This window comes from Chrysemys picta, chromosome 10 (assembly GCF_011386835.1).
Source record: "Chrysemys picta bellii isolate R12L10 chromosome 10, ASM1138683v2, whole genome shotgun sequence".
Classification (NCBI taxonomy): Eukaryota; Metazoa; Chordata; order Testudines; family Emydidae; genus Chrysemys; species Chrysemys picta.
Window position 1 is genome coordinate 3,780,089 of NC_088800.1, and position 22,823 is coordinate 3,802,911.

At 43.3% G+C, this 22,823-nt stretch overlaps 1 protein-coding gene across 8 annotated transcripts in view; it reads right to left on the reverse strand.

The window, feature by feature from the left end:
- CORO2B (coronin 2B) overlaps positions 1 to 22,823 on the reverse strand; it is a 123,223-nt gene that overhangs the window by 18,417 nt on the left and 81,983 nt on the right. For 7 of the 8 annotated variants that reach the window (XR_010590922.1, XR_010590921.1, XM_065559148.1 and 4 more), the window contains one exon: positions 8,526 to 8,642. Coding sequence is in view for 6 of the 8 variants with exons in the window: in XM_065559148.1 (XP_065415220.1) it covers positions 8,526 to 8,642 (117 nt within the window). In the remaining 2 variants the exon portion in view is untranslated. Of the gene's footprint in view, positions 1 to 6,834; positions 6,978 to 8,525; positions 8,643 to 22,823 lie in introns of those variants that run through there. The other variant, XM_042856549.2, reaches the window with a different exon arrangement.

Here is a 22,823-nt window from a genome sequence, read left to right on the forward strand (position 1 = left end):
GTGGAGAGTTTATTACATCGTAGTGGGATTCGTGTTTCTGTGGACGTCACTAAAAAGGGGCCACCAATGGCTGTGAAAGCGCCATTGACTTTAATGGCAGTAGAGTTAGGCCAGCGCTCAGTGCTTTTGACAATCTCACCCCGCATTGGCCTCCATAGCACTTGGGGATAAAATCCCCGTTAGGAGTGTCTGCGGGATAAAAGAGACAATGCATAGAGAGAGAATAGGTGATCCGAAGGCTTCTCCCTTCCTCCTCAGTTAAAATGGCATAGAAGTTCTTTCCTCTCTATTGCAGGTCACTGGTGTGAATCCGACCCTTGTATCAGCCTCTTGGTTTTTAGGTTCTCTAGTTCACTTGAAAGTCTTTTGATTTCTCTTTTTTGCAGAGCATTGCCATTGTCTGGGGTGCTCAGGGGACAACTTATCAAGATGTGCAGACCTAGATCATTTGGTTAATTCCTACAGGCATGTTCAGCACCATCATGCTATCTACCCACCTTGCATGGATAGCTGAAGGCGTGGACATACTGAAATTCATGTAGCTTTGTACACGTGCTTGGAATCTCTGGGTTTTCAGAGTCATGAGAGCAGGTCTTGCACATACACTCGCATAGTTCAGATCAGCAGGCTAAATCACTGCACTCTAGTTATTTTCCCCCCTGACCACAGACTGTGCCTATTGAAGGTTTTCATCCCATGTGCAAAGCTGTATTTCTCATAGCAACTCCATATTACAGCAAAATTAAGAGGTTCCCATTAAAACAGCCAGGTAACATCACATGCATTGTTCAATCAATTTAGTTTGCTTTTTGCCTCCACTGTAAGAGTCTAGGAAGGCAGTTTGGTGTTTCAATGTAGTTTTTCTTTCTATATTATCCAGACGACCAGCAGCTCTGGAATGGACAGTAATGATAAATGGACACCAGATCAACCCCCAACCACAGCATGTAGCTCTGGTTCCTGACAGACACTGCTGGCTTTTCCCCGCACTCTGCCAACACATGTATTGCTTGTCATGCCCCATTGAATTGAGCCGATAGCGGTAGAGATGTGCTGAACAGACACCAGAACCAGAGAAGACCACGGGTTGGTGTCTCCTCTTCTAGCTCTGGGGAAGTTTCGTTGGAGTAAAGGAGTCACCGTCTTCCAAAGCCACTACTCTGACCAACACCAAAGGGTTCAGCAGGCCTATTCTCTTTGAAGTCTAGGTGAGTTTTCCTATTACTTGATTGGGATGAGCAGTTCAAATACAAGCAGCCATTTTAGCTGGCCTCTGACTATAAAACAGGCAACGTATCTTTGGGGATTGGGGCGGGGGAGATCTGTCAAGTAGGACAAACACAAACTCAAGAGAGATTAGAAATAAATTATTCTAAAGTTTAGCTAGGATGTTAGAGGCTATTTCACTGGTTCAACAGAAGGCTTCGTTGAGATTGTTTGGAGTGAGACTCTCCCCTGAAAACAGCTGGACGCTTGGACTCACCTTTATGGAGGGAAAATACTTTATTTAAAAAGCACTAGAAGTATTGCCACTATTTTTCACCTTGAGATAACACGGGCTGGTGGGAGTTTTTCCCACCCAGTTGCATCTTGGCAGGTATAACAAGAAACTGTGCTTCTTTTTGTACAGCACACAGCAAACTGCAGCATCATGTGGCCTGCTAGGGTGACCAGATGTCCTGATTTTATAGGGATGGTCCCGATTTTTGGGTCTTTTTCTTATACAGGCTCCTATTACCCCCCACCCGTTCCAATTTTTAAGATTTGCTGTCTGGTCACCCTATGGCCTGCATTTCTCTCTCAGCCCTGGGGAGATTTTGTTTAATACATCGTTCACAACTTCCTGCATCAGTTCCCTGGAGTTCGGATACATCCTTAGAACAAGGCAAAGAATGAGAAATATTTACTCCTTTGGTAGATAGGCAGCAAAACACAGCTGTCATTTACTGTACACACACTGCATGGATGGCAAAGTTTATTGCCAGTTGTCGGAGAAAAACAGAGTTCTCGCTTTTTGTTTGGGTACAGCAAGTCAGATGCTTTATTAACTCTCACAATTGTGCAGAGGGAGAGAGCTAACTTAGCTCTCTCCCTCTGCACAATTGTGAGAGTTAATAGCTCTCTCCCTCTGCACAATTGTGAGAGTTAATAAAGCATCTGACTTGCTGTACCCAAACAAAAAGTGAGAACTCTGTTTTTCTCCGACACAGTGTTATCAACACAAAAGTAACGAGAGGAACATTTTGTTCTGTTTGTTTTCCTGAAGTTCCCTGCAAGTGCAAGCTTTGCTAACAAGATGCATTTGTTGCGAAATCATGCAGTTTTATTCCTTAAATTTAGTCATCAAGAAGGTATCGCAAGAACTCCGAAAAGAAAAAGTGCCTTTTTGCCACCCTGATTCGGGAGGAGGAGCAAGGAAATAAATGGACTTCTTTTTATTTTAAAAGATCTAAATGAGGCAAGAATGAAAGCAAGGAATGCATCTTTCTGAAATAGCCCTGTATTTTGCTTCATTCATGGGAAGACCCGATGAGACAAGGCTCACAAAAAAACTAAGAGCATCACCCTTATTTAGCTGCAGAACTGAGATCAGATTTCAGATTTAGAAAGACAAGTTAATATGCTCAGAAAGATCAAGGACTGAGAGTCTCACTCATGACACGTGGCTGGATTTAGGCCCAGAGGGAGTGAGAGCAGAAAGGAGGACCAGCTGTCCGAGCTGGAGGCTGAGTGAACTGGAGAAGGGACAGGATGATAAATAGGGCAGTGATGGTGAAAGAGAGCAGGAGGGAGAGCAAGTCAAAGGATGTTTTGTTTTGTTTTTAAAAAGAGAGTTAGTTACATTTCGGAGAATTCTGGTATTTGGCATCACTCGAGAGAATTCAGGGTGAACAATAAGCAATTAGAGGAGCTAAGGGGAGAAGACAGTGGTATTCTGGGGACCCATTTGATAATGAGTTTGGTGGAGAGCTATTCTCAAGCTAATGGGACAGTGTTTGAATCTTCAAGAGGCAATTTTTCAGATTGTTACGGACAAAGCTGATCCAATGCACTGGATATAATATTTGCAAGAAGCCTGTTTTATCTGTGCCTGATGGAATGCGTAACATACGAGTCAGAGAGATGGTTACAAAAACGCTCAGGCTACTTGCAGGCTGACAAAAATGAAGCTGTAAAAATCATCATCTCTGCTAGGACCGAAATGGTGCATTTTAGCTTTCCCCACAAATTTGCCCACCCCTATTTTCCAAAGGTGGCACAAGGGTAATATAAAGAAGAACGGAGCTGGAGGGTCAGTACTACAGCCTATCAAACAGGACTGACTGTCTGAGAGGAGAGAGGACACTGGAGTATAGCCCCGAACTTGTTAGTTTGCTGATCCGCAGTGGAAGATCCACACAAAACATATGGTTTTACAGCTGGTTTTAAGCCGTGACCTGGATGTTTTCTACTTTAAGATGCAGAAGGCATTGATCTCTGGATTGCACCAAATGAGATGGTACATAGAGAATGAAAGACTAATTGAAAGATGAGGACAATATATAGGAGACTCGAAAAACCTAATTTGAATCAAATAGATGATCCTAAGAACCAGTGGAGATTTGCAGTACGAAGAAAGCAAGCGAGAGAGACATCTGTATACCACAAAATCCAAGCTACTGAGTATTAAAGAAATCAGCTACTAGAACGGACAAGATATGAAGAGGGTCTCCCCCTCCAGCGTGGCTGGTCAGGTATTGATATAAACAGACACACATAGGCCTGCCTTGCCCCTTCATTTATACCAGTTGTAGAGCAGTGTCACTCCACTGCTTTAAATGGAGTTACTCCAGATTTACACCAGCGCAAGGGAGATTGGAATCAGGCCCCTGGTGTTTAAACCAGAGAGGAATTGGCAAATTAACTGACGTGCTTCCAACATTCATAAAAACCCCTAGATACTTTATAAAAAGCAGCAAAAGAAAAGTGTTTGTGCTAATCATGGGCAAGGTCCAGAGGGAAAACTTGACTTTAGGCCGGTTGAGCCTGCTGGCATTTTAATCTCGCGTCCCATGAGTATTCCAGTGATTATGCTAAATTCCAGAGACTGAACCTGCTGGGCCAAATTCTGACTTTTACACCACTGAATATCCAGGTTAACGGGGTTACCCCAGATTTACAACAGTGGATCTGAGAGCAGAATCTGACTCCTGGCAAGCTACAGAACAAATGGTACTTACAGGTACCAAAGTAATGTGGATTAGTGAGTCAATTGTGCAGAGCTTGAACATCCTTTAGGCTCCCCTTTAAAATGCACAGGAGGGGGGCGGGATTTGCACATTTCAATGCACGTTTGTGTTAAAGAGAGAGGGAGTGTTTATCTTTAAATAATGGACTGCAAGTGTTCACGACGCCAAGCTGACTAACTGGAAGGAATACACGTTGTTTATGCTAGTGAAATAGATAAAAGAGCCCACAAACGTCAGTAAATATTGGAGGAATAACTCCATGAAGTTCACTCACAAAATGGTAATGGCCGAAGTGTCCTCCTTTGGCAGAGATGACCTATACTTGCGGATTGGGGGAGAGGGGGGCACCAGAGTGAGGGTGGCAGCTTCAGCAGATGTTACTGAGCATGCTCAGTACAAGCCAAGCAGCAAAAGGGGGGGGGGGAGGAGAAGGGCACATGACTCCATGTGCCTCCCCTCCCCCATGCTCACCTCTGTCCTTTTTGGGCTGCCAGCTAATGTCGTGGCTCCCGTTATCTGGGACATCTGAGGCTTGATTCTCATTTACACTAAAGCCCCAGATCTTCAAAGTCAGTTCAGATTTTCTAACATACTGTAGCGCAGGGGTAGGCACCTATGGCACGGGTGCCGAAGGCGGCACGCGAGCTGATTTTCAGTGGCACTCACACTGCCCGGGTCCTGGCCACCGGTCCGGGGGGCTCTGCATTTTAATTTAATTTTAATTGTGCCTGGTAATTTGCAACGTGGTAGCAAGTTTGCCCTCCTGTTTATGGTATAGTTAGGCCATCTTTAATGTTACTGTAATAGGGTCCTACAATTAACATTTTTGCAGTCGCCTGCTTATAACATTCATGTTTTAGGCAGCTTCCTAGTTGCCCATCTATCCCAGAATGAGGTCACTCTGACATGAAAGTTGGCAGTTCAGAAACTGAACATAGGACAAATACAATTTATTAGGTAATTCAGCAGTAGGAGTGGTGCAATTTCAGTATATTTTTTTAAGTGGCTAGAGAACCAGGACGCAAGGAAATTGCCATACGTAGCCTTTAACACCTACTTACATTAGGTTTGACTTGGACCTCCAGCATATTGTCTGTGTTTGTAAAGCACCCTGCAAATTAAAACTGTATTGTGACGAAGGAAGTTCATGAAATAGAACAACCAGTGGGTGACAAATGCACGTGATTACAACAAATAGTGCTACTGCATCAACAACAAGCGGCATTTGCAGAGCACATAGAATGGACATTTGGAACTTCACATTAGAGCTGGCATTTCAGGCTGACATTTCCCCCCCGCCCCCCTCCCAAAATGGGTTGACCAAAACACTTCACCATCTTGTGTTGATTTCACCAAATTGTTTCAGTCAAAATGAAGTATTTTTCTGGAAGGGTCTAAATGAATCGATTCAACATTATTAAAACCTTGGATTGTTCAGGTTGGATTAGGAGGAGTCGCTGACAGTAGCCCCTTTACACTGCAGTAGCCTAGTGGTTAGAGGCCTCACCAGGGAATGTGGGAACCTAAGTTTAACTCTCTGCTCTGGAACTGGGATGGGAACCCTAACCACTGGGCTATTGGGTATTCCCCCTCAAGCTCTCCCATTGAAACGGTTCCAATTTATACAAAATACTGAAGAATCATTGGGCCAGAGAAGGAGCACCACCAGCACCTTCCTCCTTTCAGTTTTGTGGGTCTAACCTTTCATTTCCTTCTTTTATTACAAAGGTTAAAAATGCCTGAAACAAACATTTTACTTGACCAGACGTTTTGATTTACCAAAAAGTCCCCAAAAATTCAATTTCGGTTCTACCCAAACTGATTTTCTCCCCCATTTTTCAGAACTAAGAAGAGCTCTGTGTAGCTCGAAAGCTTGTCTTTTTCACCAACGCAAGTTGGCCCAATAAAAGATATTCCTTCACCGACCTTGTCTCTCTAATATACAGAAATGTTATAAGATCTATTGAGGCAGAACTGTAACCAGTAAGAACTGGGTCACCACAAATTCCCATTTCTGCTCTGCTAAGCTTTCACACACTACTTTGTACAAAGGCAGCTTTTTAGTGCAATGCACTATTCCAGAGGGAAATGTTAGTATCCAGAAAACAAAGAAGTGGAGGCAAACAGCAGCCAAATAAAGACGGTCTGACTCAGTCTTCACCACGTTGTAAGACTACCTTTCCCCCCCCTTACTTGATATTTCTCTAGACACTAGAATAGTTGCAGCCCCTGTGGTCTTTGATAGTAAGAAGGATTAATAATAGCTGTTGGGTGGAAACAAGACATCCTTGTTCACAGCCCTACTGCTTATCTGCAGCATGGGCTATAAAAAGAACACTACTACAACGATAAATGACATCACTGTATAGCAGAGGGAACTGGATTCAGCCAGACAACAGCTACAGATTTACATAAAACACCAGGTCAGAGCTCGTTGTAAGCTGCATAAATGTGTCATTTAAAATTTCACAGTTAAAATCAGAAGCACTTAAACACCCGTGTCTGTTTTGTAGGGGGCATAAAGAAAGACAACAGAAATGCTAACACAAGCCACGGAAACCGCAGCACACGGCTCCAGAACCTTCTAATTTACTCCAGCTTTTACCCGTAGAACAGATGTGCTTCCCCTAGATTTGCCATCCCCCTCCTTCCGGCACATGCCAGTTTCCGTGAGCAGTCTTAACAACTCTTCTTCCCACCAGCCTGCATGGAACATGGGCCCCGCTCCTCTTTCAGCCGCCTAGTGTGGAGACCCGGGGGACTTTGCCAGGTGGCCCCAGCTGGACTGCGCCAGCCACACACTGAAGCCACACCTCCCCTTGCGAGGATGCTGATGACCTTGACAAAGTCAAGTCAGACATAGGAGTTCGGTTAGGGCTTTACGGGAGGGGCAGAGTGGTCTGCCTTTGGCTCAGGACCCTCCCTGTGCTGGCAGAATCTGTTAGGTTGGGGAAGGAGGAGCTCTCCTGAGAAGGGGGAAATAGGGTAAGAGGTTTGAAACAGGAGAATACCCTTTCCTCTTCCTTCCCCCTTAACGTTTCTCACAAGAGGCGGAGGATACCTGCTGTTCGTAATATCTATAGATGGATGATGAATGTGGATGCTTCAACGCAGGGACTTTCTGAGCTAGGGAGAGACAGGAAGGGTGATGGTGGGGGAAGACATCTGAACAGGAGCTCTTGTGAACAGAAAAGGAGAGTTCAGAAATCGCCGCAGACCATGCGAGCAGGGAACATCCCCTTCTCTCACACACAGCCAGCGGCTTGGCCTGAACCCCACTTCTCAGCAGGCTGAAGCAGAAGTCCCTAGAAATCATTCCAAGGTTTGGAAATAGCTTGTGGTTGATTCGTGTCTCAAGTATTTGTTTCTTCCAAAGTGACCCCCGCCCTCCCTCCTTGTGGTTACTGGGGCCATTCCCCTGACCGGTCCTTAGCTTGCAGCACTACCTGCATTTTATACAGTGGGGGGGAAATGCACGAGGCCAGGTGTTTGTGTGCGGGAGAAGGAGGCTGTGTCCCCTGGGTCACCTTGGTCACTGATGACCCCAGTGATGGATGAAGAGATTGGGAAGGGGCAGTCACTACTTTTGCGACACCAATTCAAGTTGTTTTGTTGCCTCCTGCCTTTTTGCCTGTCTCTGCTCCCTCCTTTCTCACATCCTCCCTCCACCCAAGCTGTATAATTATCTCCCCCCCTCTCTTTTCTGGACCTTCTTCCATATGGCCCCCTGGGATTACAGCCCATTCCCACAAGCTGTCCATCAAATCCTTCCTTAAGGATCACGAACCAGGTTCTGCCCCTCAGAGAAAGGACGAGAAACCAGAGTGACAAAAGCCCTTTGGAAAAATCCAAATCAAGATGGCGTAACTAACAAAACACCTGCTAAGAGTCACGGTTGGGGTATATTGCTAGTCACCTCATCCAGTCACTTCAAATTTTTGTATATGTGACTATTTAACCTTTAAAAATAAATCTCTCTCTCTCTCTCTCACCCACATACACACTTTGCAAGATAGCCAGTGTCCCAACCCTGTAGTATTAGATCCCTAACAGCACAAATTCCTCTATTGCTTCATTGTTGGTACCTTCCCCCAAGCCCACGACAGGAGCCAAAAATTACATGCCAATAAAGTGAGCATGGTATGACTCACTCCGGACAGATGGAGCCTATGATAACCCTATAAGCTTGACAAAGCGCTTTTACCACCCTTTGAGAGGAATGCAGGATGTTCACATTCTGCTCCCGCTGAAGTTTTTATGTCAAAGGAGACATCAGCTCAAATCATTTTTACTCACCGAGGTGTCTTCTGAGCAAGAAGCTATGATGTTTTCAATAAAAGGATTCCACTTGATGTCAAGCACGTTGCCCTGGTGACCGCAGACTTTTGGGTAGTTTGGTTCGATCCGACCGGTCTGTAAGGGAGAAATCAACAGGATCAGCAACAATTCTAGTCATCTTAAGAAGTAAACTCATGTTAAGAGAGAATGCACAGCTCATTTGCATAACTCAAACGTCAGCAAAGAGGACACGCTTTTTAGTAACTCAGCTCTCTTTCTGTGGCTTGCTTCAGAGATCAGATTTCATTTTCTTCTACTTCTCTGTGGTTTGTACGTGCCTGGTTAAATGTGCAAAACAAATCTAAACGATGTTGATTTCCTCAGGATACTACCAACAACTCCTAGCAATTTTACAGCATGGCATCTCTACAATGATCAAAAGGTACTACAGAGAACTAGCTCGAAACAAAGGAGGAGTAAGAAAGCTTTCTTTGCGTTCAAACTCTCCTACAACATGCAGATGTATTACAGTTACAGTGAAAGATGTAGGGAAAGAGTTTGACATTTTCTGTTTGATGCATGAGTTTAATTTAATTAGGTGGGGGGTGAATCGCCAGGATAAATTGAAAGAGTAAATGCATTACAGGGTAGGGTCAATTCAAACACCATTACCATGAGGACAAATATGTATCTGAGATACAAAAAGAGATGCTTGCTGTAATGACCTGAGCCACTTATATTTCATGGTAGACCAGCTATCAACCATGCTGAGGTCAGTGCCACAATTTTATACTTCTTGCTTTCCAGAGGAAAAGATTCTTATTCTTTCCATTCTAGGACACGCCCAGCAACTATTGCTGAACTATTCGTAAATAAAGAAACCAATACAACAAATGCCTTTCCCTTTAGCTATACAACATCCTTCGATCCTGCAGTGGAACACTTTGTATTTGCTTTAGCTACTCTCTTTCTAATGGAATTGTGTGAAGAGGCTTCAGGGTTTGTTTCGCTGATGGGCTTGCACTACTTAGGAGAAGGCTGACGGACTAATGCTTTTATTTATATAATTGTAAATGCTCCTAGAGGTAGGCTGCTAGTTGCATCATAAGTGGAAAATAACAAATAAAAATAAAATCCACTCGTTTAATGCCTGAGTTCTCAACTCCCTGTGGAAGTTACTACACTCTTTGGGGAAAAGGAAACAATTTACAATAGACATTTCTGGTGAGGAACATTGACGATAGCATGAGGGTACAATCACGAAATTGCTAATTGGCTCTTGAGGGCCTTCCTTCTCCCCAAACTTCTGAAGTCATATTGAGCATGGCATGATTTTTTTTTTTAAATTCTAGACAACCATATGTAGTAGCTTAGAAAATAGGAACACTGAAAGTGTAGTAAGCGCTTTGCACCTTAGAGATGTGATTTCTCTCCACTGGGATCAAAATTTCTTTTAGGAAAACTTTTAGGAATCATCTTTTTTTTCTGGAGATGGGCAAAATTTTCTTGTGCAAACCTGTATTTTGGAGGGGGTTTTGTTTATTTTTTTGTGGAAAAATGCAGATTCTGGATGACGAAAACAATTCATGAATTTGGGTCAATTTTTGCAAATTCTGTCAAATAAAAAGTTTCATAAATGTCAAAATGATTCATTTCAGCATTCTGAAAGAAAATCTGACTTTTCATTTTAGAAACTCACTCAATTATATTTTTTAAAACCATTCTAAAAAAAAAGGTTTAAAAACATCAAAAATTAAAGGAAACATTTTTTTAAAAATGATTTTTTTTTGTTTCGACACAAACAGATCCCCCGCACCCAACTTCTTGCTCCATCCACTAAACCCAAAAGTCAGTTATTTGCATAACCCTGTGTTTTTCCTCTATTTGCAGACAGAAAGCTGAAAGATTTTTAAAATGCACAGTTCACTTGGTGACTACAGCACACAGATCTATTAATGCACATCAGTCTCGTGTTAGTTTCTTCTCCTCAGTGGAATTGTAGAAAATTCCCCAGTCTTCGCTTCCTGAGTGTATAAAACTATTCTACATGCTGCTCTGTCTAAAACCGTCTGTGTACAGCAGCCGAGGGATTGTTTGTTTGGTCTCTTAATTAGGGCATAAGACTTGCAGACATTTCTCTTTCCTTTGTTCTCTCCTTTTTGTAAAGCCACACTGAAATGTCAGATCTTAGTTATGGGTTTCTTGTGTCCACTAGGAGGTGGTGTCAAGCTTTTTTAAGGTTTGAAAACAAGATAGGTCAGAATGCTAAATACACTAAATATTTAATACCATTTTCAGCACTGACCTTAAAGTATTTAGCTCCTGGCTTCATTTAATGTGAACAAAGAAATGCACATGGGTAAGTCCTTGGTTTCGGTAATCTACCAGTAAAGCAAACATCTGTGAAGCAGATTCATAGCCTCTTACTGTAATAGTTCCGCAAATACTGGTGAGTATTTTGTAATCCATTGTAACACAAGGGGAGGGAAGAATGGTATAGTGTTTCAGCCAGGGCTACCATGTAGATCGCCTTGTTTTGGTTTGACGGGATTCCCTGGGAGTGTGGACGACTGTGAGCGGTCAGATACTGACATGCCAGACGCAGGAGTTTGCTTTTCAGACATTGCCTCCTGGGGAGATTATTTGAATTAATTTGTCCCCACTGAGCTAGTCTGTTAATTACCGGGGATTCTTGGCTCTTGCTGTGATGGTGTCACTGCTTCTACTACATCACAGCCACTGTGGCTACGGAAAGGAACACAGATACCGGTTATAACAAGTCTAGCCTGGGGTCCAAGAGACAGACTGGAATGTCTGCTTTATTCTAGGAACAAAACCCCGGTAAAAGTAGCAGCTAATACTGTATATTGATTTCCTACCATCACCAGCCAAGAGAAATTCTGTCATACACGGAACAATCCCTTCAGCTCGCTTTAGGGTAGAGTATGAATGGGCATTTCTAGAGGTTTTATCATGTGTATTTCAGTAGAACCTAGAGAGCCCCAATCAGGTAACAGGATGCCAACCACTGTACGAAGATTCTATACCCAAAGATTTAACACATACACCAGCAATAACAATGATTGCTATTAGTCATTATTCAGGGCACCTAAAGGAAAGGATGGGCATTTCTGATAGAAAATACTGCATTGAACTGGAATGCAAAATGCAAGGGCACCGAAATATCGGCAAATTTGGCCGATTTACTACACAAAAAGTCATCTGGAAAAGAAGCACAAGACATCCAGTCATTTACTGGTGATGCATCAGGAAGATGTTTGAGCACTCAGACACAGCACTTACGCACGTGACTGGACAAAAACCTGAAAAATTCAACAGAAAACAGAAATGCTTGCAAAAGGTTCCATTTAATCCAAAAGCCATTTTTTTGTTGGAAAAGCATTTTGAAAAAAAGCGATTTTCAGCCAGCTCCAATAATAACTCTGCAGATGTAGAAAGCCAGACAAGAACATAGGGGAAGGTAGGAAAAAGAAGCTAGTATATAATGTCCATACCTCACAGCGATAATTTCCAGCTGGGGTACTGGTCCCTATTTCCTTTACCCAATTTCTGATGTTCAACGTTATTTCAGATTTGATTTGGTTTTTTTAGAATGTAATGGGAGATGGTAGTAACCTGCATCATGTGAACACACCTCTCTTCAAAACAGAAATTAGGACAGCAGAAACGGTCAAATTAAAAACCAGAGTGATTAGAGCATTGCAATCAGTTTATTTCCAGTGTCTGCTTTCTTGTTTCCAAAGGACGTTTTAACACTTTGTGTTCTGTTCGTTTAATTCAGTGAAGGTTTTAACTGAATTCAACAATATGGTTTCAATGAACCGATCATTCCAAAACACCACATCAGCAGGCTCGGCGGGATTCGATTTTTATCTGTAAATGTTGGTAAACCTCAATTTCACTGCACACACATCAGCCAAAGAAAAATGATTTCCATCGATGAGAAATGAAATGTGAAGCGAGGCCAAGTAAGAAAAACACTGCTTGAGAATTTCTTAGAGCTTGATTTAAGGATATTTACTTTGTATATTTTGTCAATTGATATGGACAACTTGTGTTTTAATGGTTACAAAAGCTTTAACTTTTTGAAACTCAACGTGTGTCATTAAATAATTATTGTTTATACTCCCTCCCAATTTCCCACAACTGTCAAAATTAAAAAAAAAAAATCCGATAAAAACAGAAAATGCTTAAAAAGAAACATGGATTATAAAAACTATAAAAATTCAATTCTGCCAAGCCTACATATAAGGCCAGAGTTAAGCTATTCTTGCAACACAGGAGTGTTTATTATCTGTGTCATTTTCAGTTACCAAGGTAAAGAGAAAAAAATCCTGCATTTGCTCATTACTTTCAATACAGGAACAAATGGACACATTCAGATACATCACTGTCGCAATAATAGGGACATTTTCAGCAGTTTCCCTTTGCCCTTTAATTAAATCCTTTATAAACATCCTTTCATTTCCATGAACATAACAGCCACAGGATTATACCCCTTTTTAGCTTGCCTACGATGAGCACTTAATGCTACATTGATTTCTGACTTATGAGCCTCTTATTAATTAGGGCATGTTAGGCAAATTCCCTGACCATATGGCAGACGCTTCATTTTTACTCCAGTGACTGACAGCAGCCAAAGTGAATTTAACCTACATTAGGCCCAATTTCCATTGTGGCAGGTGAGGATTTAAAAAAAAAAAAAAAAAAAAAAGAGAGGATGGAATTGTTGAAAGATACAGGGCTAAACTCCTGTTCCTTTAGGGTGTTTCTGATTGTGGGTCACTTGGATTACTCCAAAGGTCTTAATTTTATGCTGCTGCCTCTGAACTACCAGAGCAGATCTAATGGGTCAAACTCAGCCATTTCATGGACTCCCACTATCCATTAAGCTAATGTGCTTTCTTAAGCCCATACCTGTACTTACCATTCTGACTGTCTGGTAATTCCACTTTAATTAAGCAATAATGATCAATGTACTGGATATTTCCTAGGGATTAACCAATGACTGGGAGAATTAAGGATGGTTAATTCCCAGGGAACTGTGATCTGAGTTCATTAGTGCTATTAGAAATCTGTTCAGATTTTTAGGACCAAAACCAAGTAAACCTTTGGACATTTTCCCCATGGCATTGTCAGGCCTCCAGACGGGCGCTGGGAGTGTTTGAAAAGTGCTGATGGTGGACAGCAGCCAAGCCACCTGTTTGCTTTCCTAAATTACTGCTCTCTCTCTTCCTGGGTTATAAAGGCACTAAACACGTTGGCAACTGCTGGAGCCTTCTAGGTGTACCAGAAAAAGTGAACTGCTTGATTGCACCCCCTTCCCCACCAGTTTTCCCAGTTAGAGTAAAAATGAAGGTCCTGATTCTCTTCCCAGTGTAAACTGAGTCGTGTCAGGAGAGACTCCACTGATACAATGGTGTGAGAACCCAGCTCAGATATTTATTTTTTGCCATCATAGAGAATATAAAGGCAACAAAGATTTAAGATGAAGAATGGAGATGAAGTCATTGCAGCTTGGTGAATCTTCCCCCCCAGATCTTTGCCTTTGTTGTCAAAGACAGTGATCTTAAGACAAACATCGAGGATACACGATCCATTTCCTTTCTTTCTGTGCAATGCTCGATGGCCCCAGTAGGCCATTCCAGACAAACCAGGCTCAGTGCCGGAACAGGGGGACAGAGGAGGCTGCAGGAAGATGACTTTGTGCCTCCTATATTCTAGGACCAGCAACCTGTTGCTCCAATTTGTGCTTGAATGAAACAGCCCCAGGTTCTGTTGCATCAGCTGAGAACAGACCGAGAGCAGCACTGTTCTTGGCCACACCTTTGGCAAAGCCCTACTGGGGGAGCTGTGAGGGCTGCATCCAAGGAAGCCCCTCTGCTAGTAGGTGTGATCCACTGGTTTTGTCCCTTTAAGTCACTGAAATGTTGTAAAATGAAGAAATGGCCTCTTTTTATTCTGTGATAAGGAACCTCCCTTCTGAATGTGTTTTTTCCCCTTTCCTCTCTCATTTCTGGTGTGTCCACACTGTAGAGTTCATTTGAGTGATTCAACCTGGAGTTACTTCCCTCAAGTCAGCCTAACACACGAGAGAGAGAGAGAGAGAGAGAGAGAGAGAGAGACGCCACGCTGCTAAACAACAAGGAACTTGCTGTGGCCTATGTCCACAATGACTCAGACTTCGGGACACTGATGCATGGTGGGAGATGTAGTCCAACCAGGGATGCCAGCCTATGGAGGAGCATGGCAGCATGAGGCACCTGAACTATAATTCCCATGGGGCACCACAGCAGCATTTCCAAACTGAAATATATTTGAATTTTTTGAATTTCCAGTGGGGGAAGTGGGGAATAAATTCTCCATGAAAAATTTAAAAAAAAAAAAAAAGATTTCCCCCCTTCTTTGACATTTTCCACAAAAACATATTTTATTTAATGAGCTCTCTTGGCAGCCGGGCTGGGGTCTGAGCTCTGAGAGCACAGTAAAGGACTCTGTGTGCTTGTGAGTGCAGAGCAATAGATTTGCAAGATACAGAAAAATCAACATCATTAGTGGGCATGGAGCTGTGTAATGCATGCTAGTAACATACAGTAGGATCAGTGCAGACCTTCCTTTTTGCCTGCCTATCATCTCACTGTGAACTACTGGAAGGCAAAGCACAATTTTATGGGTTATTATTTATAAAGTGCTGTAATAGACATCACTTACCAACCCCACGTTGGATAATCTAACTTTCTTCCTGTTTTCATATTTGCATTAGCATGACATTACCAGCACACTGCCTGAAGATCACTCTTTCAAAGCTTACAAGAAATACAAATGTAGGCAGCTGCTGTTAAACTCCAAGAGGACAGATCTTGTAACTGTGTACTTTAATAAGCAATCGCTAATTTTGAGCAACTAGCTGGATAATTGTCTTTGCAAAGCAGACTTGGTGTTCTTTATCAAAATTCATTAGGCTTTCTGGAGGACAAAAAAAACCACAGTTTGGTTACTAGACCATTACAGTGCAAGAATTTTTTTTTTTATTAAAACAAAATAATGCTGGTATTTCACAAAGCCAGAACATAGGATTTGATTGTTATCCCCTGAAACTGGTGCAGCCCATTTGCCTTCTCCATCAAAATACGCCCCCTCCCAGAGACATTTTGACAGCCGTTGTGTATGTGTGAAATATTAACAAAGGCAGAATCTGATTTAGCAACACTTTTGCTCTCAGTCACAATGCTGGTGAAAGAGGAGTGGCTGACACACTCAGAACCTGTGCTCTGCAACGATTGAAAATAAATGGATACATGAAGCTTGTTTGGTTAATGCTGATAAATACAAATCAGCAATTTCCTTTGCTGTAATTTCCCACTCGTCATTCTAAGGGAAACCTTGTCAGCATCAGTGGTTTAAGCCCTAGTGGAATTCTAATCATACGAGGAAGCTGTATCTATAACCCCTGGGCTACTTAAAGCTCGGTGACCCAAATATGATTTCCCTTTAAGTATGGAAGCACAAGAACACAGGGAGCACTCTATTGAGTAAGATTTTGCCTGTAGGCTCCTGTACGCTTTTACATTTGTCGTCACAGGGACTTGAAGGAGTAATTCTTCAGCAGCGTTAAGCATTCAAACACATTTTTTTGCCTGGGAACCAGAGCAATTAAACAGCATCATTTTGGAGCGAAGGAATTCATTTTTATTGTGTCTTGGGGCGGGAGGGGGGGAGAAGAGGAAGAGGACAATTAATTTTTCAGTTTGCCTAAGTCAGTCATTTTGCCTCTTGACGAATGAGAAGGAATCTTTGCTTTGGAAATGGTTAGTAATTGCAGTGCCTTTGGAACATTGACAAGGGCAAAATAGAGTTTTGTAGTTATTCCAATACTACACGTACAGTTTCAATGGACAGTTTCTGCGTAAATATGCCCAGTGAAAGCTGCACATGCCTTAAGACAGGTCCTTTTGAGGAGTTCCAGTTCACCAACAACTTTAACAGGCATCGTCAAATCTCACCCATTTCCAGCCCCTTTACAATGCTGCTCTAATAATCAAATTGTTAGCTAATAGCCCAAGTTTGTACAGTTCACGTATTTTTTTCTACAGTCAGTAGCTTGAATATGCGGCTACTGTACAGGCAACAGTCACCTGCATAGAGCTTTCTGGTATAAATGTACAGCAGAAAAAGGAAGGCGAGCATACTCAGAGGCCCTAGGCCCATCACAAAGCACTTTTTCTTTGAAGCTTCACTCTTAAGCAGTCTGAGGCTTCAAAGGTTTGTTGGAAGTGTCGGGGGTTTACATGCAAGTTTCAGTTGGTAGTCTGCACTGGAAATCCTATTTTGACATTATCAGTGTTGGACTCATTTGAAGGGAGTTTGTCAGAGCTTCAGATCCTGTGACTCAAAAGCAAGCTTCAAAGTTTCACGCTGTCTTTTAACCAAGGCTCCTCCCTCCCTTGTGAATATGGGAATTTGTTGTTTTGACTGCAGGAAGCAAGCCGTCAGGAAGATTGCCACAACATGCTTTATTGAAGTCACGCTGCAAGTTGACAGCTAGGACTTTGCCTTTTCACTTTCCTCCTTTTCCTCATGCCCTCTAGTGTTTGCAAAGAGGGGCTGCATTTATTCACCCAGCCTCAGTCCATCAGCAAGTTGTGTTTTGTGTTAGCCACACGTTGCTTCCCCAACTGGACAACGATTTTTTTTTAGGAACAGGGCTTGAATAAGTCATTTCTGGTATAAAAAAAATTATGAATATTCATGAGAATTTTGCTTTCCACTAACATGCCTGTAAATAAAACAAGTTGCTCATATCCCAATTCCTATTTGCTTTCTGTACAGAGTCAGTAACAGTGATGAACCACTTTTCCACCTCTTTCTAAAACTCAGGCAACTCCCACTGCCGTGGAATTTGTCCAGCATTAGTTCCAATGCACTGAAAGCTCGTGCACAAACCAAAAAGAGAAGCCAGGCAAAAATAGGAATAAAAAAACAAACAAAAAAACACCCTGGAGAGAATGACTCCAAATTTCTTTCTTCCCCAAGTGTACATTTTCCCATTAATTGTTGATAATTTCTAATTACCATTTTTATTTGTTAGTAAAGTTACGACTCGGCAATGGGAGGAGGGATGATGAAAATGCTTCAGTACATACATCCTCCTCAGTGGCTGGGTTAAAAGAGTAAATAGATTTTTATACTGTCTTATTGAAGAAGGCCTTGTCTGCATCAGAGAGTTGCACCAGTTTAAAAGGTGCATGATTAACCCCTCATACTAACTGGCTGCATCCCGTACTCAGTCAGGCGGACGTCCCCTCCGCTTACAGACGCATTTGCATTCTCAGGCACAATCCTTTTAGCAGATGTTCCTGCTCCCTCTAAGCGCGGCACAGGAGTGGTCAGTTTGTGGATAGTCCATTGAGAGAGCGGTTCATCACTGTGCCCGGTGCCATCTGAACAGGAGGCATCAGGCAATGTGAACAGGGCAGCTGCCACTTAATGGGCAGGGAAATGAATGGCTCTGCATTTAGCAGTTATGACCAGAAGGGTGGTTCTGCTGAGTAATCCATTTCCTTCCCTGCTTCGCAATGGCTGCTGCACTCGCATGGAGGAAAACAAGCTTCCTTCGAGTGTAGAGTCGGGCAACGTGAGCTTTGATTATACACAAGGTGACTGCTTGGGGCATCTTTTGAGGGTCCCTATCTAGGTATTTATAAAGGAGCCACCCACTGCAACCATGTGGCTGATAGGCACATACAGCTTACATGGCCAAGTGAATCTAAATTTGGTCTAATTAAAGTGCCAAACTAGATACCAGAAGGCGGGATAATAGCAAGAACAATGGGGCCTAGCAGGCAACAGAATTTTCAACAGAGAATATTAGGTCCATGTTCTTGCTGCAGCTCTGGTGAGAGTCTCGTCTCCAGGAGTCACAGGCTTCTCCTGTTGGTTTGTAGTTAGTCGCCCCAGCTGCTGTGGGATGATTTGGTTGCAGAGATCATGTCTCCAGGATTAATTCCATGCAGAGTTCTGAAGATCAGGGCAGTCACCTTGACTCCGCACTGCATTGGCTCCCTACTGCAGGGAGAGCTGTGTAGCATAACGGTGCATTTCCAAGGACGTGTGTCGCTCAGCCATCAGGCGGCTGCATTCTGAGTAAACTGGAGTTTCCTCAGGGCTCTGAGTGTTGTGCCTAGGCAGAGAATGACAGCAGTCCAGCATAGACGCTGCAGATGCCTGGAGCGAAGCAGCCACATCTCTGCTGGCCAGCTGCAAATGGCAGGGAGTGTTTTGCTGCTGCAGTGCGGAGCCCAAGACTGGGAACAGGTTGGAAGGCAGGGTGCCTTTGATGGGAGCTGTTAATACAAAGAGCTCTTCACAACACTTCTCTTTCCAGAAGCGTCCCCCGTCTTGTCCGGGTCCAGCTGCTCTCCATCTCATCTAGGTGCCCATCTCAGACACGAATGCAGGAAATTGGAGCCCGGTGCATGGATTGTGAAGGAGCTGCGTGCTCCGTGCACTCTGCTGGTGCTTTGGTCTGTGTTCTCCCCAGCACTTCATGTAGACAATAAGTGAGGGTGGGGCAGAGAAGCAAGTCTGGGGGGGGCCTCTGCTCCTTTTGGGGATGAACAGGGAATATTCAGGGCACAAGCTGCTCAACAAATGGGGACAGGGAGATATTCTCTCCCCCATGTTCTGTTGCACCATAAGGGGTTTTTTGGCGCCTTTCCTCCAAAGCATCAGGAATTAGTCACAAGACAAGGTCACAGCTCTGCAACAGTTGATTTTTTCAGCTCAAAGGTAGCCTGTATTTTAGACCTTTCCCCAGACCTTCCCCTGAGGTTTGTTGCATAATTTCCATGATGTAAATAACTGACATGAGAAATGCAGATTTATGTATCTGAGGCTACAGGCAGCATTAGTTCCTTTAAAAATACCTAACACCAAAATTATTGCAAGCTTCTCCACCACTGTTTTTACCCTGGGAAGGGGGGCGGCTTTATTACATATTTGCACGTTCTACATTTAGCCTCTAAGAGTTGAGGAACATGATTCTGTGTCAATCACATGATCTGAATCATACTTGGATGAAGTCAGCCAAGGCCAAGGAAATTCAAAGCACCTGCAGGCTCATCCATCTGGGTCAATCTGCCTGACCCAATTAGAAGGTGACTCAGGCAGAAGTAGCCACTTGCAGGAAGCCAAACAAATGAAAAGTTCGTTGTTCGCTGCAAACATTTAATTGTCCACGTGAATGTCAATTCTAGTCTTGTAAGGATTCCTGCGGCGGCTGATTATTGGGAGGTTTGCAGACCAGGCACAACGGAACTGGTGAATATTCAAAAGCAAAGACTAGTTAAAAATGCAAGAGATGGTTCTGTTTTCTCAAAAAGTTTGCCAAATGTTGTGAATTTCTCCTCGAGAATACGATCACTCAGTTAAAAAAAACTAACCCATTCTGCAGCAGAAAACGTTTTCATTTTCAAGCAAAGCTGGCTTTGCAGCCAAAAATAAAGAAAATAAAAAAAAGTAGTCGTTCTCACATGGCTTTGAAGTGAGGACAGCGATTTTGCCATGTTAGTAGGGACAAACTAGAATTTCAGGGCTAAAATCACCCAGAAGAATGCCACAAAAGTTGGAATTGTCACTTTGAAAAAACAAAACAAAGCAAAACCATAGCTCTGATTAATATCACTTAGAAAATTTAAATAGAGAAAGACAAATGAGATTAGTAGTGAGCTCTGTTATGCCAAATGCAGCAAAATATATCTAATCTTTAAATGGTCAGTGGAAGTCAACATGCATTGAATCAGCTGCATGAATATAGATGGGCATTTGTTTTTAATTAGTTGATGATGTCTATTGCATTCTGAGGACTTTTTTGGAGTCGCATGTATGTGACACAGTATCATGACATCACTACCGCAACTGAATCTCATGTATTATCTGCTCTCTGGAAAAATAAATAGAAGTGGTCACAAGTCAAACACAACATTCCCTTCACCTGTCTTTGCCAACCGAGCAAAATAGACTTCTCCCAAGACCAAGTTCTTGTTCACTACAGAAATCCCCCCCCCCCTCAATCTCCAGACAGGCAGAATTCCACAGCGCCCGGAACCTTAGAGTAGCATTGTGAACTTGTATTCTGAACGGCAGCTACCCGATTGCACAGATTGGTCATGGCAGGGGAATGAATAATCTCCACAAGGGGGTGCACATCGGTGGCTTTGCTTGCTCCGGGGAAGTACATAGGAAAACCACACCAGCTATTCCTGCTCTTTTTCAGTAGCCTCTCTGCAATTTTTTTGGAGCCTATGCTCCCCCACTAGGTCTAGGTTTTCCAGCAGCCACCTACACATTTCTCCCTGTCAGAATTTGCCCTAGCAAGAGTACTTGTAAAATTCCAGTGAAGAAAAGGACAGAATGACAAGAGACACAGCTAGCTAAATCCTGTTGACACCCCCCACAGTGCCCTGCCATTCTGCATGTAACAAGCTCATTTCACACATGTCAGATCAGCTAACAGACACTGTCTAGGAATATTTCCCTCTGCCTTTTATGGTATTTTAGATGTAATGTCTCCACACTCAGACATCCTGCTCAAACATCCTGTAACTAAATGCAGAAGAATCCCATTGAATTTTTTACACTATTTTGATCTACTTATTCCAGTTGGATGGGAGCATGGTCTAGTGATGAGAGCAGGGGGCTGACAGTCAAGATTTCATTTCTGGCTCTGCCACCAACTCTCCCCTTGAATAAAACACTAGTGTTTATGTGACTCAGTTTCCTCAACTGTACAATGAGACTAATACCAATCTACCTCAGAGGGATATAGATCATGGCTTAAATTAATGCTTCTCAATGTTAATGTAGAATGTTAAATTAATGTTTCTGAGGAATATAGTTATTATAACAACTCTAGGCCTCTTTGCTAGATTCCTTAGTTACAATGGGGCAAAGTTGCACATGTCTATGTTTGGGTTTTTGTTCACCTGAACATTTTTAAGGCACACCTCACATCACCCTTATACTTCCCTTATAAAAATACTCCATCAGCACATACAGAACTTAATCCTCTGTAAAAATATGTTAGCGATAAATAGCTGAAAGAAACAGACATTTCATGACACTTCTGGACATGTATAAGATTTAAGTGCCAGTCACCACACTTGCGTGGCTATAAGGAGAGTTAGGTTAGCCACAGATATTACATCTTCTGCCTCGCCCTTTTCTAATATGTTAACTACCTGAACTTTCCTGGGTAGCCAGCAAGAAAGCCCCCTATAGAGGGGCTGACTCACCCCTGCGGCACCTCCTGCTGGTTGTCTCCGGGAATTAGCTCATTTCAGCATTGGAGCACCCCCTGCAGGCCAGTGGTCCGCCTATCCTCCAGCACCCATGTCCCTCCTGGACCCCGGTGCCCTTTTATCTGGGGTGCTGCCCCCGGGCAGTACACCCCTCAGTACTAGGGTCTCCCCTCCCCAGGGAACCCCCACCCACTATCCCTACCTCACCTCAGAATAAGACCACTGCCAGTCACCAACTAGCCCCCGTTCCCTGGGGCAGACTGCAGTATAGGCCACTCATCACAGGCAAGGTTGGGTTTGGACCTGCTGCCGTGGCCTACCCCTGGGCTGCCCTCTGCAACCCCCGGTACCCCTTGGCCTTCCGCTAGGCCGCAGCCTGGGGCTTTCCAGGCTGGAGCTCCCCAGCTCCTCAGCCTGTCCCCAGCCCTGATCCACCCAGGTACCCTGTCTCTGGCTCCCTGCAGCCAGGCCCTTCTCTCTCTGAACACTGAGAGAGACTGCTTGGTCTCTGGCTCACAGCCTTTTTATATAGGGCCAGCTGAGGCCTGACTGGGGTGTGGCCCAGCTTAGCAGCTCCCAGCCACAACCTTCCCCCAGGGCTGTTTTAAGCCCTTCAGGGCAGGAGCGGGGTAACCACCCCACTACACCACCCCCCCCATGCGGACAATTGTTTTTTCTTACTTCCCTTCCACTGCAGGACATTTCTTATTTACTAATCACTGCAGGGTAGGTCTACAAAGCATAAGAGATGTCTGATCTAAAATATAGCAACAAATGCATAAGCTTTAGATAGATGAAAGTGTTGCACAAATTAAAAACACAAAGCATTGCTGAACTGGTATTTACATTTATTCCAGAACAGTAGCCAAGATCAAGCTTGTTATTTAAAAAGACAAAAAGCCAAACAAAATCCCTGTTAAACTGCATTCCGTACATAATGGGGAAAAAATCTATCTTGACTGGTAACGAAAAGCCATTCTTTCCTAAAGGTGACATG